Source organism: Chiloscyllium plagiosum, unplaced genomic scaffold, assembly GCF_037043375.1.
Source record: "Chiloscyllium plagiosum isolate Xiang-an unplaced genomic scaffold, Cpla_swu_hap1 HiC_scaffold_31, whole genome shotgun sequence".
NCBI lineage: Eukaryota > Metazoa > Chordata > Chondrichthyes > Orectolobiformes > Hemiscylliidae > Chiloscyllium > Chiloscyllium plagiosum.
The window spans coordinates 20881559-20900679 of record NW_028270169.1 but is presented as its reverse complement, the minus strand read 5'-3'; the positions used below and the strand labels follow the sequence as shown (position 1 = coordinate 20900679).

The 19121-nt window shown below is 45.8% G+C and overlaps 1 protein-coding gene across 1 annotated transcript; it reads left to right on the top strand.

Annotated features, from left to right (window-relative positions):
- The first annotated feature begins 825 nt into the window (after positions 1 to 825).
- On the top strand, positions 826 to 10921 carry LOC122563824 (uncharacterized). The gene is made up of 2 exons (XM_043718016.2): positions 826 to 1517; positions 7264 to 10921. The coding sequence occupies exon 1, from the start codon at positions 826 to 828 to the stop codon at positions 1474 to 1476; it is 651 nt and encodes a 216-aa protein (XP_043573951.1). The 3' UTR covers positions 1477 to 1517; positions 7264 to 10921.
- Positions 10922 to 19121: the final 8200 nt, after the last annotated feature.

Here is a 19121-nt window from a genome sequence, read left to right as displayed (position 1 = left end):
AATTCAAATCACCCGCGGAATCGCTCCCAAAGTTCAGGCTGAGGCCAGCCGCTGCTGCCATTGTCGATGATTCCATTTTAACAATTTATTGTGGTATGCCCCTCTTAAAATAACATACACACAGGGAGGCTCTTATGGTGCAGAGGTAGTGTCCCTACCCCTAATCCGGGGGTCCCGATTCAAGTCCCACCTCCTCTAGACATGTGTAATAACTGAATAGGAAAAATAGGTGAAATTGAAAAGGAAAAACGGAGACAAAATAGAAACTGGTGGAGACACTCAGAAGGGTCTCCCCACAGATGCTGCCCGACCTGCTCAGCTTTCACCAGCAGTGTCTACTTTCGCCTCTGATTTACAGCATCCACCGAGCTTTCGGGTTGATTAAATGTTTGGATTGAAACAGAGCCGTTGTCACCTCCTGCGCGATGCCCCTTTCCGGGGTCGAAGTTTGCAAAGGGAGGAAGGATCCCCGCTGGAGGATCACAGCGGCTCAGGCAGCATCAACGGCTGTTTTCAGTTCAGACTTCAGCGCCTGCAGTGACTTGCTCATCCTGAAGGGTCTCCTAAAGGAAGCAAGGCTGCAAAGGGTTAAATGCAAAATATGGGGGGGGGGGGGGGCTGAGCTGGTGAGAGATGTGGAAGGGGATGGAGGTGGAAATGAACCTGTTTTGTGGCGCAAAGGTAAGCTTTCTGTCACGTGTGTGTGTGTGTATGTTTTAAAAAGGGGGGAAGCGATGTTGCTTTTGGAAAGTTGTTTGGAGCCGGGGGAAGCAGCCTGGCTGCTGGGAGTCAGTGTGAGAGTGTATTGGGATCAGAGGCAGCAGCATGCAGAGGTCAGCTCGCAGGAGGGCGCCCGCAGTGCAGCATTCCCCTGGAGCTCAGGGACACCCGGCTGAGCCAGCGCTGTGCCCGGAGGAGGGGGAGAGCACGGCGAGGAGACGCGCCAGGCCGGTGCGCTCCAAAGCCAGGAGGATTGCGGCCAACGTGCGGGAGAGGAAGCGCATCCTGGATTACAACCAGGCGTTCAACGCCCTGCGCCTGAGCCTGAGACACGACCTGAACGGCAAGCGGCTGTCCAAGATCGCCACCCTGCGGAGGGCCATCCACAAGATCTCCAGCCTCTCGCTCTTCCTGCGCTCCGCTCCCCTCCACAGGTGGCCGTGCGAGCACAGCGAGTGCCGGCGGCTGCCCGCAGAGACACCGTCCCCTGGCGCTGAGCCGCCCGCCTCCTGTCCGCCAGAAACTCCGGGCAGCCCCCTCTACTTCCAGCAGCCTCCCAGTGACCATCCCCGAGAACAGGGCACCGTGCCCAGCCCGGAATGTTACTCAAGTGCCGGCGGCTCCCAGTTTGGGGTGAGGACAGCTTTCCACCAGAGTCACCTGGAGACCTTTGTAAACTCCTCTCCGGCCCCACTGCCTTGGCAATTCAATTACTTCCCAGGAACCAGCTACCAACAGACACTGCCAATGCACTGAGCCGGATACTGATGAGGCTATCTGTGTGCTTTGTATAAAAGGTATTTCTTTTTAAAACTCACGGTGTGGGATGTATGTTTACATTCAGGGACATTTAGCACAGATTCAAACTCCACCCCCCGATCCCGAGGGAAATGGGCGCAGATTATGTCTGACAGTGGTAATACTTTTCCTGATGAAGGGCTTATGCCCGAAATGTCGATTCTCCTGCTCCTCAGATGATACCTGGCCTGCTGTGCTTTTCTCGACTCTGATCTCCAGAATCCGCAGTCCTCATTTTCTCCTAGTGGTAATACTTTAGCGAGCTTCATGTGAACCTTCCCCAGCGATTAGGGATAGTCTTTGCTGCGATTATTTGGCCCATATTTCTCCCCCCCCCCCCCCCCCACCCCGAGCCACTCAACACCGTGATCCACAAGCTGACAAAGTGGTCATTTCATTGTAGCGTAAGGGGGTACTATATATCAGCATCGTGCAGTCAATACAAGTGAACCACTTCAATTAGGTGCAGGTAAGGTGAATTGGTCATGCTAAATTGCCCATAGTGATAGGTGCATTAGTCAGGGGTAAATATAGGGTAGGGGGATGGGTCTGGGTGGGTTACTCTTCAGAGGATCGCTGTGGACTTCTTGGGCCAAAGGGCCTGTTACCATTTTTTTAGCACAGAGTCTGACACTCCGGTTTTTTTTTATATTCCAGCACCCATGTTGTGTGTGTGCAGGCGTGAGACAAGGTGCACGAATCTTTATTCAATTTCCACCACCAGGAAGATAGGAAAACACCCAAGTGGCCAGTGACAAGCACTGCCCTTCACATCAAAGGGCAGTGCTGTGTGATCAAACAGTGAAGGGGAGGGTAGGGACTAAATCAAAATAGAGTTGGAGGGGGAAATAATGCACTCCACTCCCTGCTGGGCCCAGCTCTCCCTGAACAACTCCAGGGTGTTGGTGGACACCGCGTGCTCCTTCTCCAAGTACACCCGGGCTCTAACGTAACCGCGGAAGAGGGGCAGGCAGTCGGCCCTAGTGACCCCCTCCACGGCCCGCTGCCTGGACCTGTTGATGGCCAGTTTGGCCAGGCCCAGGAGCAGATCCACGGGGAGGTCTTCAGACCTGCCCTCCCTCCGTACCGGGTGCCCGAAGATCAGGAGCGTGGGACTGAAGAGCAACCAAAAGCAGAGGAGGAGGTTTTTAAGAAAATCAAAAAGGGAGTGCAAACACCCACACCCAATATACACATGGTCCATGGACTCCACAGCGCCACAGAACAAGCAGTTGGACTGGGAGTCCGTGAACCACCGCAACCTGCGGTTGCAGGGGACCGCTGCGTGCAGCACCCTCCACCCCAGATCCCCGAGAGAAAGGGGGAGGACTCCCGCGTAGAGAGCCCTCCACTGGGGATCCCCATCGCCCGGTGGCAAATGGGCACGCCAAGGCGTGTCCGGGTGGTGGGTGAGGGAGAAGAGGTGGACGGTGTGCAGCAGCAGTCTATACAGGGCCCGCCTTTTTACCCCCTGAAAGGGAACAAAACTAAAATTCCGGAGGCGGCTCAGGTTGTGGGGCACAGGCTCCCGCGGGAAGTACGGGACCTTGGGGCCAATGTGAAATTCCGTCCGGGCTGGGGTGAGCGCGGACGGGATCCCACCGCACACCTGAGAGTGCACCAGTTGGAGGACAATGTCAGGTCCAAGCACCGCCGTTATAAGGTGTCGGATGGCGGTGGCCACGAACCAGACGTCTACTGCTGCCCTGCTCGCTATGTCCTGTGGCAGCGTCCAGCCCAGGCCCCCGTCACCCTTGCAGCCACGGCCCTCCCCTATGACAGCCACTCGAACCTGCAAATACGGAGGTGCGGACTCCTGATCAACGGCTCCCTGATGACAGTCACTACTCCTGCTGGGGGGTAGGCATGACGCGATTCAACCATGTTCCAGACAGTGATCAGGTCCTGGTAAAAGACAGGCAGCGTCTTGAGGGCGACCTCCAAACCGTCACGGTCAATGAACAGGATCTGTGTGTCAGAGTTGAGGTTATGCACCTGGCGGAAAAAATACGTTGCCAGGGCACACCACCTCGGAGGAGGCTTGACGTAAAGGTATCGCTGCAAGTTCTGAAGGCGGAACGTCGCGACCTGGGTGTGGACACACCAGCGACTGACTGCCCTCCTTAATAGGGAGACTCAGAACCTGCACAGCGACCCAGTGCATCGTTTTGTCCCAGAAGAAGTCGACCAACGTTCTCTGGATGTCAGCGACAAAGCCAGGAGGAGGGACCAAAGGGACCAGCCGCTACCACAGCATGGCGGCCACCAGCTGGTTTATGACCAGCATTCGACTCCTGTAAGATAGCACTTGGAGCAGTCCTGTCCAGCGGCCGAGGCGAGCCAAGACTATGGCCTCCAGCTCCTGCCAGTTCGCTGGCCAGGATTCCTCAGCCGGGCTGATATAGACCCCCAGGTAGAGGGGATGGGTGGTACTCCAGCTGAACACCCATAACTCCTCCGGCAGAGAGTCCACCTGCCACGGACCGACCAGAAGTCCGGAACATTTGGTCCAGTTAATCCTGGCGGAAGACGCTGCCGAGTACCTGCCTGGCACTCACGCATCCTCCCCAGGTCAGCCGGGTCGGTGAAAGTGAGGAGCACATTGTCGGCGTAGGCCGAGAGGACCACCCCCGTGCCCGCGCCGCGCAGAACCAGCCCCGACAATCTCCTCCGCAAGAGGCGCAGGAAAGGCTCCACGCACAGGGAATCCAGCTGGCCGGACAGGGGGCAGCCTTGATGCACTCCTCTCCCGAAGCGAAGGGGCGCCGTCAGGGACCCGTTAACTTTAACCAGACACTCTGCAGCGGCGTACAAAAGTCGGATCCGAGCGACGAACTGCGTCCCGAACCCGAATGCCCGCAGAGTCCCGAGCAGGTACTCGTGATCGACCCTGTCGAACGCCTTCTCCTGGTCGAGAGACAGGAAGGCGCTCGGCAGACCAGCCCGTCGACAGAAATGGATCAGGTCCCGGACCAGGTGGACGTTGTCGTGTATCCTCCGGCCCGGGACCGTGTAGGACTGATCCGGGTGAATCATGTGGGCCAGCACGGAGGCCAGGCGAGAATTTTGTAATCCGTGTTGAGGAAGGACCTGCTTCCATGCTGTAGGAAATCTAATCTAATCTAAACGCAGCTATACTAATACCAGGTTAGTGCCATGATCTGACAACTTCCATATTAAAATTAATAGCAGGAGTAGGCTATTTGGTCCTTCATATCTGCTTTACCATTCACCACAGTCATGGCTGATCAAAGAATCCCTACAGTGTGGAAGCAGGATCTTTGACCCAACAAGTCCACACTGACCCTCTGAAGAGTAATCCACCCAGACCTCTACCCTATTATCTTGTATTTATCCCCGATTAAGCACCTAACCTACATATCCCTGAATACTATGGTCAATTTAGCATGGCCGATTCACCTAACCTGCACATCTTTTGATTGTGGGAGGGTCCCATGCAGACACGGAGAGAATGTGTAAAATCCACGCAGACAGTCACCCAAGGTAGGAATCGAACGCAGGTCCCTGGTGCTGTGAGGCAGCAGAGCTAACCACTTGTGCCATCACAAGTCCTCCAACTGAATTGCCTGTTCCCACTTTCCCCCTCATATCCTTTGATCCCATTAGTCCCAAGTGCTTGAAAAAAAATCCAACTCTTTGAAATCATAAATGTTTTAATCTTGACAGCTTTCCATGGTCGGGAATTCAATAGGCTCACCACTTTCTGGGGTGAAAAAAGTCCTCTTTGTCTCAGTCCTAAATGGTTTACCTCCTGTCCTTAGACAACGATCCCTGGTTCTAGACTCACCCCCAACCCTATTGGGAACATCCGCTTCTGAAACCTCCCGAAGGAATTGACAACCACGTGAGCAGATAAAGGGATGTTACGAAACTTCAGAAACTTTTCAAATTAAACTGAAATGTTTTTGGGATGGGAGATGATAATTCCAGTGCCATGCTGTGCCCTCTGGTCACTGGAGGCATGAAGAACACCAGTTAATCAGTGCATACTCCCTTTCCACTCAAGCAGCTCTTATATGTAACTCAGGTCTGTACAAACTGCAAACAACAACCTATGTTTATGTAGCCCCTTTAAGAAAGGTTGTTGGTGAGAGTGTATATCTCTGGTGTTTACCATGTGTTATGAGGGCAATTGAAAACAATTTTCAAATGGTAGTCTTACTGTGAGCTAAAATCTGCATAAGTACTGTGGATCTAAATGCTGTGCCATATCATAGATACAATATTTGAAGTATGTTTACATAATATTTAACATGTCAATGTTCTTCCTGCTCTGCAATTTTTAATAAATATGAAGAATAAAACCCATTTTTGAAAATTAGACTCAGTGAACAGTCCTTGAAGTTTCTCTCATACAACATGAAATATTAAAATATGAAAAAACACTTTTATTAAAAAAGAGCAGAATCTTATAGAAAGACTGCAACACATTATGGGAGAGAAATTGAGCTATTTCTTGGCTGCTCCAAGTGCTGTTAGATCTCCAAGGTCTATGCATAATTTCAGGGTTAACTGCAGCAGATATGTTATTGATGCAGGTGTTCGGAGCACCTCAGCTAAAATCCAACAGACCTTTCACAGCGCAGGTGGATCATGACATCATGCAATGATTGATACCAGTCCTACCATGGTAAAACTCAACACTTCACTTTAATTATTTCTTCTCTTAACCTTACACAGCCCAACTGGTTCAAAAAGAGGGAAGGGCTTCCACCAATGCTATTTAGAAATCATTAACTGCTTACAGTTGAGTTGGTAATTGATTATCTCTGGCTGCTGACCCATTCCAGAAGTTTGGTGCCTTCTATTGTAGTTTCAAATTGCAAAAATCTACAATAAGTGAGGTGATGGTATTTAAGGCCTTTTTAACCTCTTTGATATGTATGTACAAATCAGCTGATCCCTCATATGAAAGCCATTCCCCTTGGAATGCATAATGATTTATAGAATGAACTGAGGTAGCACAGAGTAGGATAAACTGCTGGAAGAGGGTGGAGGGGAAAGGTTACACTGAGGGATGAGTGTTCCTAGCTAGAGAACATGCTTGCACAGGGTATTCACAAAGCTGTTGTCCTACCTGAGCCTTACAGAAAAGCAATGAGATGTCTGTGTTTCAGTGAGAGCATCATCACTGAATTATGCATCCTGCTGCAGCCACAACTCGGAGCATGGCAAGGACTGCACTGTCAGTGACTACGAGGGTGACCTTGGTTTATGTGGTCTACCATCGTCCAGGCTAGAGCTTGGGATATTAGCATCATTTTGCTGTCAAATGCAGAGTAAGGGAGGTCTCAGCTCAAAGCAAATTAAGTACAGTTCCGAATCTCCCATGAGAGAAAGGTGAGTGGGCAAAAACAGGATCTACTTGAGTTCCAGGATTCCCCATGGCAAGTGCTACAAGCCAACTCTGACTTATATCAGTAAAATAAACCAAAGAACTGTGGATGCTGAAGATATGAAACAAAAACAGAAATTCCTGTATAAACTCAGCAGCATGTCCTGAAGAAGGGTTAGTGGACTTGCAGCGTTAACTCTGCTGTCTCTCTACAGCTGCAGCCAGACCTGCTGAGTTTCTCTAGCAGTTTCCATTTTTGTTTCAGCTGTCCTATCTCAGAACCTTTAGCCCTTGGTATCCAGTGGGTGTGTAACCATTAGCAGTGAATCATACAGGTGAATGCCCTGGTATCCTGCTCGCAGTCACACTGTCTTTAATTCTCTTCGCAGTCGGTTGTGCCAGCTGCAATTGAACAACGCAAACCAATCAACAAGGGCAATCCACTGACAACATGATTGGAGTCTCCAGTTTGTAACCCAGATACGTGAACACAACATACATACAGGAAAACCATGCTGCCATACAAAATGTGATGGAGCTGACCACTGATGTTCTGGAACAAGGCTTCCATGATTGGGACCAATCTGGAGGAACTCTGGAGAATTTACATTGAAGTATCAAAATGCTTGTTTGCTGGTCTTGCTGCACAACCTTGCCAACAAGATGGGGCATCATGTGCCACCAGTTATTCACCAGGGAACTGAAAGGCAGGAGAAGTTTAAAAATTCATTTATAGGATGTGAGCATTGCTAGATAGACCAGCATTTATTGCCCATCCCTAATTTCTCAGAAGGCAGTTAAGAGTTAACCTCATTGCTATGGGTCTGGAGTCACACGTAGGCCAGACTGGGTAAAAATGGTAGTTTCCTTTCCTAAACGAAGCCAAGGAAATCTTGATGGTTCATTAATGCCTAAATACCATTAGTGAATCTGATGGGTTTTTCCTGACAATCAGCAATGAACTCACAATCATCATTGGACTCTCGATTCTAGATATTTATTGAACTCTAGTTCCACCATCTGCCTTAGCAGGATGTGAACCAGGTTCCCAGACCATTACCTGGGTCTCTGTATTAATAGCCTAGTGACAATAACACAAGGCCATCACCTCCACACAAATGAGGAAAAGGCTACCTACGCACATGTTTCCCAAAGTTTTCCCCACTATGATCCCCTTGCAGCTTGAAAGGATTTGTGATCCCTTTGAGAGAGCAGGGGCTGGAGGTCGGTGAGAGGAGGGCCTGTTAGAGTCAGAGACTAGTTATTCTAACTCAGAGCTCCACAATGGGCAATGCGATCTCAGAGCTCGCAATCTCAAGCTCACAATCCCATTTGGAATCACAGCACTGCCATTGGGAAGTCTTGACCTCAACAATCCCTTTCTGTCCAGGCTGTGGTGAAGAACTCCAAATGAAATATCTGTAACTGCACCCAAATCCCTGTTTACCAATAGACTCTAACCTTAACCTTACCATCCATCAGAAATGGATACTATGCCACAGTGAAAAAATAGAGAAACAAAATGCAAAATAAACACTCCAAACCAAATTTCTAAACAAAATCGAGTCATGTTCAATGTGCTAATCAACTAATTACCAGTTCAGTTTCTGATCAATGGTAACCCAAGATGTTGATAATGGGGGAATTTAGCAATGACAATACTATTGAATGTCGTGGGGAGATGGTTAGATTCTGTCTTATTGGAGATGGTCATTGCCTAGTACTTGTGTGGTGTGAATGTTAATTTCCACTGTCAGCCGAAGTCTGGATGTCCTCTGAGGTTTGTTGCAGTTGGATATAAACTGGTTCAACATCTAAGGAATCATTGGTCAATATACCCAATTCTAAAATGATGATTGAGGGAATATTGTTGATGATGCAGGTGAAGTTGGTTGGGTCCAGGACACTATCCTGAGGAATTTCTGAACTGAGGTATTTGGCCTCTTTTGTGGTAAGAATCACTCCAATCAATAGAGAGCTTTGCCTATTTCCTATTGACTCCAGTTTTGCTGGGGTTCTTTGGCCAAATGTTGCCTTGATGTTAAGTGCAGCGATTCTCATCTCACCCGTGGAATTCAGGTCTTTTTTGCTGTTTGGACTGAGGCTGTAGTGAGGTCAGGAGTTGCCTTGGCTCATCCTAAACTGAGAGTCAATGAGCAGGCTATTCCTTTGGGAGAGCAACTTGACAACGTTATCCATTACCCCTACCATCACTTTGGTGATGGTAATCAAGAGTAGACTGACAAGGCAGTAATTGGCTGGGATGCTTATATCTTGCATTTTGTGCACAGGACAGAGCCAAGGAAATTGTCTGTAAAGTATAATTCTGTGTGTATGACCACATCATGCTCTTCATAGAATCGTTATAGTGTGGAAGCAGGCCATTTGGCCCATTAAGTCCACACTGACCCTCCAAAGAATATCCCACCCAATCCTTGTAACCCTGCAAACTCCATACTGACAGTCATCCGAGGCTGGAGTCAAACCTGGGTCCCTGGTATTGTGAGGCAGCAGTGCTAATCCCTGAGCACCATGCCACATTGTTACTTGACTTGCTCATGGGACAAGTCTGCCAATGTTATGATGGGGGACTTTGCAGGACTAGGGGTTTTGGTGCCTTGGTTTCATTCGTTTTGTTCGGCTCTACAACTGAGTGGCTGGCCAGCCCCATTTCGAGGGCAGTTAAGAGTCAACCACATTGCTGTGATTCTGAAGTCACATGTAGGATTTCCTTCTCAAAAGGTCATCAGAGAACTAGATGGGATTTGACAAAATTATGAGGGGCATGGATAGGATAAATAGACAAAGTCTTTTCCCTGGCGTCGGGGAGTCCAGAACTAGAGGGCATAGTTTAGAGTGAGAGGGGAAAGATACAAAAGAGACCTAAGGGGCAACTTTTGCACGCAGAGGGTGATATGTGTATGGAATGAGCTGCCAGAGGATGTGGTGGAGGCTGGTACAATTGCAACATTTAAGAGGCATTTGGATGGGTATATGAATAGGAAGGGTTTGGAGGGGTATGGGCCGGATGCTGGCAGGTGGGACTAGATTGGGTTGGGATATCTGGTCAGCATGGACGGGTTGGACCGAAGGGTCTGTTTCCAAGCTGTACATCTCTATGACTCTATGACTAAGTCCAGGTATTTTTAATTCAAACTTCACCATTGACCCACAGAGGGTTTTGAATGCACATCCCTAGAACATTAGCCTGGGGCTTTGGATTACCAGTCCTATGCCGGATAGCAGTTCTAACAGTTTGGTACATTTTAAAATGAGAGACTCATCAGACTACTAGAGGGGAAAAAAAAAAGAAATCATAAAGAATTATTGAATAAAAGGACATTTTGAATTTTGTTTGTCTACTTTTTTCAATTATCAAAGCAATGAGTTTGAGTTGATTTTGATTCCAAATGTGTTTAAGCACTGAATGAACAGTAATTAACATCCCATGAGCACGGACTATTTCAACTCAGTAGCGATAGTAACACTTACCTCAACTGGCAGCACGGAAACAAAGACAACCAAATTGATCTAAGTTCTTGTGTTTTTAAAATAATTCCTAATGGCAGAAGTTGCTTTTAAAATCAATAAAAAGGACAGAAATAGAGCAGACATCGACCACCCTTTGAACAAGTTAAGTTGCCCTGAGGTTTTTTAAAAAAAATGACAAAAGTGAAAACTAAAGCTGCACACTTACAACCCTTGGAGAGGTTGGTTAGCTCGCTTGGCTAGGCAGCTGGTTTACTGAGGTATAGTAATACTAACAGCATGGTTCAATTCCTACACTCATTGACTTTCCTTCTTGACCTCTCATCTTGCCTGAGACACAAGTTAAATTGCCACTAGTCATCATCTGATGAGAGAACGACCCTATCATTTAGGAGAACTATGGAGACTTTACCAATAAACTTTAAAACAATCAACTAATTGTTCTTCTCATGCAAGATTCTTGTCAAATGCATTTATCCATAATGAGACATTAAGAATGTTGCTTTATATTAAATCTGTGTACCATTCTCTGTATTAGCATTAAAGGTGTAAAGTCAGTTCCTATGGTAGAGAATTCAATGTAGCAGTCTACTGATGCAGCTATTTTTTAAAAATCCACAGACCCAATATTAAGCAAAAAATAGTTTTGATTTTTACATGTTTCTTTCCTCAATTATAAAGATACATGGATGGACCATACTATACTGATGGGAACAGAGGACCGAAAGGCAAAAGGAGGTCACTTGACTCACAGTCTGCTCTGCCATTCAATAAGATTATCGCTGATTAGATTAGATTACATTACAGCGTGGAAACAGGCCCTTCGGCCCAATAAATCCACACCGACCCGCCGAAGCGCAACCCACCCATGCTCCTACATTTACCCCTTACCTAACACTACGGGCAATTTAGCATGGCCAATTCACCTGACCTGCACATCTTTGGACTGTGGGAGGAAACCAGAGGAAACCCACGCAGACACGGGGAGAACGTGCAAACTCCACACAGTCAGTCGCCTGAGGCGGGAATTGAACCCAGGTCTCAGGTGCTGTGAGGCATCAGTGCTAACCACTGTGCTAGTGTGGTCTCAACTCCACTTTCTTATCTGCCCTGCACTCCCCAACAAGCCTCTCCTCTCTGGTCAATAGGAACATAGGACTTAGGAACTTATGACTATGAATGTTACCATTTTTAGAAAATAAAGGTTATAATATTTATCCATATTACATTCCATTAATCATGCCATAAACAATTATTACAATTACTTATTTACCCAAAAAATAAAGAAAAACTATTTTACAAAGAACTTTGACTGTGGAAAGATCATAACTATTCAGTTTTCATTACACCAATATGCTTTATGAAGTAAAGCCATCAATTAAATTGCATTTATTTCAATGCAAGGGGCCTAAAGGGGAAGGCAAATGAACTCAGGGCATGGTTAGGAACATGGGACTGGGATATCATAGCAATTACAGAAACATGGCTCGGGGATGGGCAGGACTGGCAGCTGAATGTTCCAGGATACAAATACTACAGGAAGGATAGAAGAGAGGGGTGGGAGTGGTGTTTTTGATAAGGGATAGCATTATAGCTGTGCTGAGGGAGGATATTTCTGGAAATATATCCAAGGAAGGTATTTGGGTGGAACTGAGAAATAAGAAAGGGATGATCACTTTATTGGGATTGTATTATAGACCCCCTAACAGTCAGAGGGAAATTGAAAAACAAACTTGTAAGGAGATCTCAGCTATCTGTAAGAATAAAAGGGTGGTTATGGTAGGGGATTTTAACTTTCCAAACATAGACTGGGACTGCCATAGTGATGAAGAGGAATTTGTTGAGTGTGTACAAGAAAATTTTCTGATTCAGTATGTGGATGTACCTTTCTAGAGAAGGTACAAAACTTGACCTACTCTTGGGAAATAAGGCAGGGCAGATGACTGAGGTGTCAGTGGGGGAGCACTTTGGGGTCAGCGACCATAATTCTATTAGATTTAAAATAGTGATGGAAAAGGATAGACCAGATCTAAAAGTTGAAGTTCTAAATTGGAGAAAGGCTAATTTTGACGGTATTAGGCAAGAACTTTCAAAAGCTGATTGGGGGCAGATGTTCGCAGGTAAAGGGACGGTTGGAAAATGGGAAGCCTTCAAGAATGAGATAACAAGAATCCAGAGAAAGAATATTCCTGTTAGGGTGAAAGGAAATGCTGGTAGGTATAAGGAATGCTGGATGACTAAAGAAATTGAGCTTGGTTAAGAAAAAGAAGGAAACATATGTAAGGTATAGACAGGGTAGATCGAGTGAATCTTTAGAAGAATATAAAGGCAGTAAGGGTACACTTAAGAGGAAAATCAGGAGGGCAAAAAGGGGACATGAGATAGCTTTGGCAAATAGAATTAAGGAGAATCCAAAGGATTTTTACAAATACATTAAGGATAAAAAGGTAACTAGGGAGAGAATAGGGCCCCTCAAAGATCAGGGTTGCCAGGGTTGGAGAATATGAGCTATAAGGAAAGGCTGAACAGTTTGGGCTGTTTTCCCTGGAGTTTTGGAGGTTGAGGGGTGACCTTATAGAGGTTTACAAAATTATGAGGAGCATGGATAGGATAAATAGACAAAGTCGTTTCCCTGGAGTGGGGGAATCCAAAACTAGAGGGCATAAGTTTAGTGTGAGAGGGGAAAGATATAAAAGAGAGCTAAGGGGCAACCTTTTCACGCAGAGGATGGTACGTGTGTGGAATGAGCTGCCAGAGGATGTGGTGGAGGCTGGTACAATTGCAACATTTAAAAGGCATTTGGATGAGTATATGAATAGGAAGGGTTTGGAGGGATATGGGCCAGGTGTTGGCAGGTGGGACTAGATTGGGTTGGGATATCTGGTCTGCATGAATGGGTTGGACCGAAAGGTCTGTTTCCATGCTGTACATCTCTATGATTCTATGACTATGAGCTTGGATAGGGAGCTCTGCAATTGACTTTAGTGTCCATGGGGTGAGGCAGCAAAAAAATAAGACTATGTCCTTTTATGATTCTTAACCAATATACAATGATTTCTGTTGGAAAGTGTCATGATAAAATGGGAACAGCACTGAATTTGACAATGGAACTGGTCGTGTTCAAAGAGAAATTGATTATGGTCACACGTAAAGAAGGAGTAAAGAGAGTGGATTGGATGTTCAGCTGACTGCAGTGAAGAATTCCTGAAAGGAGGTTTATAATGAATGCCACCTGATCAAAAATTCCTTGGTCATGACCAGGTAAAGGAAATTCAACAACGCTCCTCAGGCAGCACTTTCCAAACCAACGGCCACTATCATCTAGAAGGACAAGAACAGCATATACATGGGAATACGCCACGTGCAAGTTCCCCTCCAAGCCATTCACCATCCTGATTTCAGAATATATTGCTATTCTTTCAGTGTTGCTGGGTCAAACTCCTGGAACTCCCTCTCTAATAGCACTGTGATGTATCTACATCCCAAAGACTGGAGCAGTTCAAGAAGGTTGCTCAGCACCACCTTCTCATTGGCAGTTAGTGATAGGTGATAAACACTCATCTTGCATTGCTATGCACATCTCTCAAAAGAGAATATAGACAAAAAAATGTCCTTTGCAATGCAAAGCTTAGATAGAAAAGCTTGTAAAATGTTAACAAAGAGAAGGATAGTCTAATTGGTAATTTTAATGTCATGTCACAGTAGACCTACTGGGCTATAGGGGGCCTCTTTCATTAGAGGGAGGTGGCGCTAACCTCATTCCGTGCAGGAATTAATCCCATATTGCTGGCATCACTCTGCATCACAAAGCAGCCGGACAGTCAACTGAGCATCCGTACTTAAGCACCAAGACTAAATTCCAGGTTCAATTCAGTCTGTGATACTTAACTGGTTTCAGATAGGGTGACATGAAGGAGCTGCTTACTTACTTAAAATCTGAGATGTTATATTTGACTATAAACCAATCAGTCAGTCATGGCCTCAGCAACCCGAGAGAAGAATCATTCAGTACTATCATGTTTCATCGCTATCAGATGCCCCCCTTCTGGTATGCACAGATGAATGGATGATTGTAAAACCACGGATCAAGGTCAGCCATGATATTGTCGACATTGAATTGGATGCCGGCTGTCATAGCCTTCATGTGAGGGAGGGCCATTTTGAAGAGACATGACCAACATCGGAAAAACTCCTTCAGTAGAAATGTATATGTGGAGAAGACAATGGGAGAAAATAGAAACACAGTTGGGAAAAGATTAACAATTTAACAACTGTGTCTGAAGGTATGATAAAAGTCAAAAATAAAAGTTGGTTTAGAATGTATCTGAAGTTGCAAAGGTCCTGGTTCATCCTTAAACGTCAACTAAGCCTATTAAGGCATTTAACCTGGTCATTACTTCAGTGGTCTTTGTGGGATCCTACAGTTGTAAAGTAGTTGTCATTGTTCTTACACTACAATTCTATGTTTACTGCAAAATGAGTTCAGTAACGATGAAGTGCTTTGAGACATCTCAAAATTGTGAAAGGTGTGTGATAAATGCCTGCATCATCCATTAAGCCACTCATTCACTCATAATTCATATATTTTACAGTGATTACCAAACTGCAAGCATACAGTCTTCTCATACATGCAAGTTATGATATTTCCAAGTACCAGTCAATGAAATAAGAGTATATCTTGTAGAATAACTGTTGTAACATAGCTTTGAGAACCTGTCATCAAAAAGCACCACACAATATTCCTACTGATTTTTGTACACCAATGTAATAATACAGGTTGAATAAGCAATCAGGGCAAAATTCAATCTGAGTCAAGATTAGAGTGGTGCTGGAAAAGCACAGCAGGTCAGGCAGCAGCTGAGGAGCAGGAAAATTGATGTTTCGGGTAAAAGCCCTTCATCATTCCTGACCTGCTGTGCTTTTCCAGCACCACTCTAATCTTGACTCTAATCTCCAGCATCTTCAGTCCTCACTTACACCAAAATTCAATCTGGTCAATTTTGTCCTATTGAATAATGCTCTCTGCTAATGTTTGATGACAGTAACAATTTAGGTACTCAAAAAATAAAACAGCAAATGCTGGAAATTTAAAATGAAAACACAAGGTGCTGGAAATACATCAACATTAAAAAAGACACTCTGAGATAAAGTCTGCATGTTGGTGGGTGGCACAGTGGCACAGTGGTTAGAACTGTTGCCTCACAGCATCAGAGACCTGGGTTCAATTCCTGCCTCAGGTGACTGACTGTGTGGAGTTTGCACAGTCTCCCCATGTCTGTGTGGGTTTCCTCCAGGTGCTCCAGTTTCCTCCCACTGTCCAAAAGTGTGCAGGTCAGGTGAATTGGCCATGTTAAATTGCCTGTAATGTTAAGTGTAGGGGAATGGGTCTGGGTGGGTTGGTGTGGACTTGTTGGGCCTAAGGGCCTGTTTCCACACTGTAAGTAATTGAAGCATTAATCTTTCTTTGGACTTTGATGGACCTGCCATGCATTTCCATCATATTCTGTTCTTTTCACTTAAGATTCAAACTTTTTTAACCTGTTAACACATCAAGCAAATGTTGCATATTCATTTTGAAACTTGGAACAGTGCTAATCCGTAATAATCTTTATTGTTCTCTCAACAAAATGTTACAGAGATCAACTTTCCTTACATATAAGAAACCATGACAAATACTGAGGCAAAAAGTAGTGCACTAATATTTTAGGACTCATTCAGCCAAACATTCACATAGATGTACCTGGCTTGGAAGCTGATTATAAATTATCCAAATAATAAAAAGGAACAATAGTAAATACAGAGGCAAAGCAGAAATTATGGAAGATATTGAACATTTTTTGTCCATTATTAACTTGTCAGACAATGGTAGGTTCAATTGGAAGCAAGTAAGTGTGAACCTAGGAAGTAAAAATGGGATAATGCATTTGGTCCATAAGGCTGAAATAACTTGCTGATCTAATGAAAAGCAGTCATCAACAAAATCCAGTAAAACAGTACATTATTAAGGGAATATAATTTTTTTAGTGGGGTGTGAATTGGCTCTGGGCCATAGCATAAAACTGACCAGAGCAAAAGCATTCTTCATTGCACTCTTCAGGCAGTGTATGAACTGACCTACTAACTTCCTATCAAATGTTTCACATTACCCCACAAGATTAATCTCACCCCCTGCAAGTCCAAGAAAGTTGAATTTAACTTCACAGCACTTTGATTAGAAAGTACCTTGAACACTGTGCCACAGTCTGCTCAACAATTATAAAGATACATAAAGATACAAAATAATGATAATAGGAATCATAATTATCAGAATTGCTGAGAAAAGCTATCAAACTCATCTTTCGAGTCTCAGATTCAGTTATGTTTGATGTCAAGAGAGAGGTGGGAGCATCAGTTGCCAAAAGAGGCATCTGAAAAATTTCCTTGTGGGAGTTCAGGAGGAACAGAAGTTGAGGATATGACTGGACAGGGGGAATCGAGTTCAAACCAGTAACAGTTAACTTTAAGGTTGATATCAGACACATTTACTTCACATTGTTATGGCCAAGGTTGAGGAGTCAATTGTTTGTCCTACTACACCTTGGGTCACAATACAAAATAAAAATATCTTTCCCAGTCGTTGAAATGGACAGTTATGTACATAAAGTTTTAAATTTTATAATGTCTATCAACTAGGTTTCTGAACACACATAATTATTGGCTTAGTATCAAAACAAAGCATATTCAACACCCTTGAGCTGTTCAGGGAGAGGTGGGCACTGCAGGGAGTGGAGTGTATTATTTCCCCCTCCAACTCTATTTTGATTTAACCCCTGCCCTCCCCTTCACTGTTTGATCAGGCAGCATTGCCCTTTGATGTGAAGGGCGCTGCTTGTCACTAGCCACTTGGGTGTTTCTTTTCTTCCTGGTGGTGAAAATTGAATAAAGATTCATGCACCTTCTGTCTTTCATTGTGTCTCATACCTGCAAACACACAACATGGGTGCGGGGAGCAAAATAAGCACTACCGCAGTTAGGCGGTAGAGTGGGGGTAATGAAAACAAAAGGGGAGAAAAAATAAACAGGAGTGTCAAAACATATAATAATAAATAGGAGTGGCCGAGGAGGGGGTAGTGAGCAGGGCAGCGGTAGACGTCCGGTACGTGGTCACCACCATCCAACGCCTTAAAACGGTGGTGCATGTATATACAGTCTTATATATGTAAGAGATGTCTTGGGTTTATTTGGATAGAGTCAAACTCCAATGTTTGTTTCAAAAACAGAAACAGAAATCACTGGAAAAGCTCAGCAGGTCTGGAAACATCTGTGGAGAGAAATCAGAGTTAATGTTTCAGGTCGAGTGACCCTTCCTCTGAAAAATGTTTGTTTGTTTCCTTGATATGTGACAGGTTGTTCTAGTATAACACAGGCTATAACACGGGACCCGACATAGTACAACAGTTGGAGGACGCTCAGGTGTGCAGTGGGATCCCGTCCGTGCTCACCCCAGCCCGGACGGAATTTCACATTGGCTCCAAGGTCCCATACTTCCTGCGGGAGCCTGTGCCCCACAACCTGAGCTGTTTCCAGAAGTTTGACTTTGTTCCCTTTCAGGGGGTAAAAAGGCGGGCCCTGTATAGACTGCTGCTGCACACTGTCCACCTCTTCTCTCTCATCCACCGTCCGAACACGCCTTGGCGTGCCCATTTGCCACCGGGCGGTGGGGATCCCCAGTGGAGGGCTCTCTATGTGGGAGTCCTCCCCCTTTCTCTCGTGATCTGGGGTGGAGGGTGCTGCATGCAGCGGTCCCCTGCAGCCACAGATTGCGGTGGTTCACGGACTCCCAGCCCAACTGCCTTTCTGTGGCGCTGTGGAGTCCGTGGACCATGTGTAAATTGGGTGTGGGCGTTTGCACTCCCTTTTTGATTTTCTTAAAAACCTCCTCCTCTGCTTTTGGTGGCACTTCAGTCCCACGCTCCTGATCTTCGGGCACCCGGTACGGAGGAGGGAGGGCAGGTCTGTAGACCTCCCCGTGGATCTGCTCCTGGGCCTGGCCAAACTGGCCATAAACAGGTCCAGGCAGCGGGCCATGGAGGGGGTCACTAGGGCCGACTTCCTATCCCTCTTCCGCGGTTACGTTAGAGCCCGGGTGTCCTTGGAGAAGGAACACACGGTGTCCACCAACACCCTGGAGTTATTCAGGGAGAGGTGGATGCCGCAGGGAGTGGAGTGCATTATTTCTCCCTCCAACTCTATTTTGATTTAATCCCTGCCCTCCCCTTCACTGTTTGATCACACAGCACTGCCCTTTGATGTGAAGGGCAGTGCTTGTCACTGGCCACTCGGGTGTTTTCCTATCTTCCTGGTGGTGGAAATTGAATAAAGATTCATGCACCTTGTCTCACGCCTGCACACACACAACATGGGTGCTGGGGAAAAAAATAAGCACTACCGCAGTTAGGCGATAGTGTGGGGGTTAGCAGTAAAAAAAAAGAACAGGGAAAAAAAATATAAAATAAACAGGAGTGTCAGAGGTTCTGTTCACTCTGAGAGCTGGCTCTTGAGAGAGCTGGATCAGTGTGTGTGCAAGGACTCTCCTCCTTGACTGTGTAAAAAAAAGACAAACCCTGTGTTATACTAGAACAACCTGTAACATATCAAGAAAACAAACAAACATTTTTCAGAGGAAGGGTCACTCGACCTGAAACATTAACTCTGATTTCTCTCCACAGATGCTTCCAGACCTGCTGAGCTTTTCCAGTGATTTCTGTTTCTGTTTTTG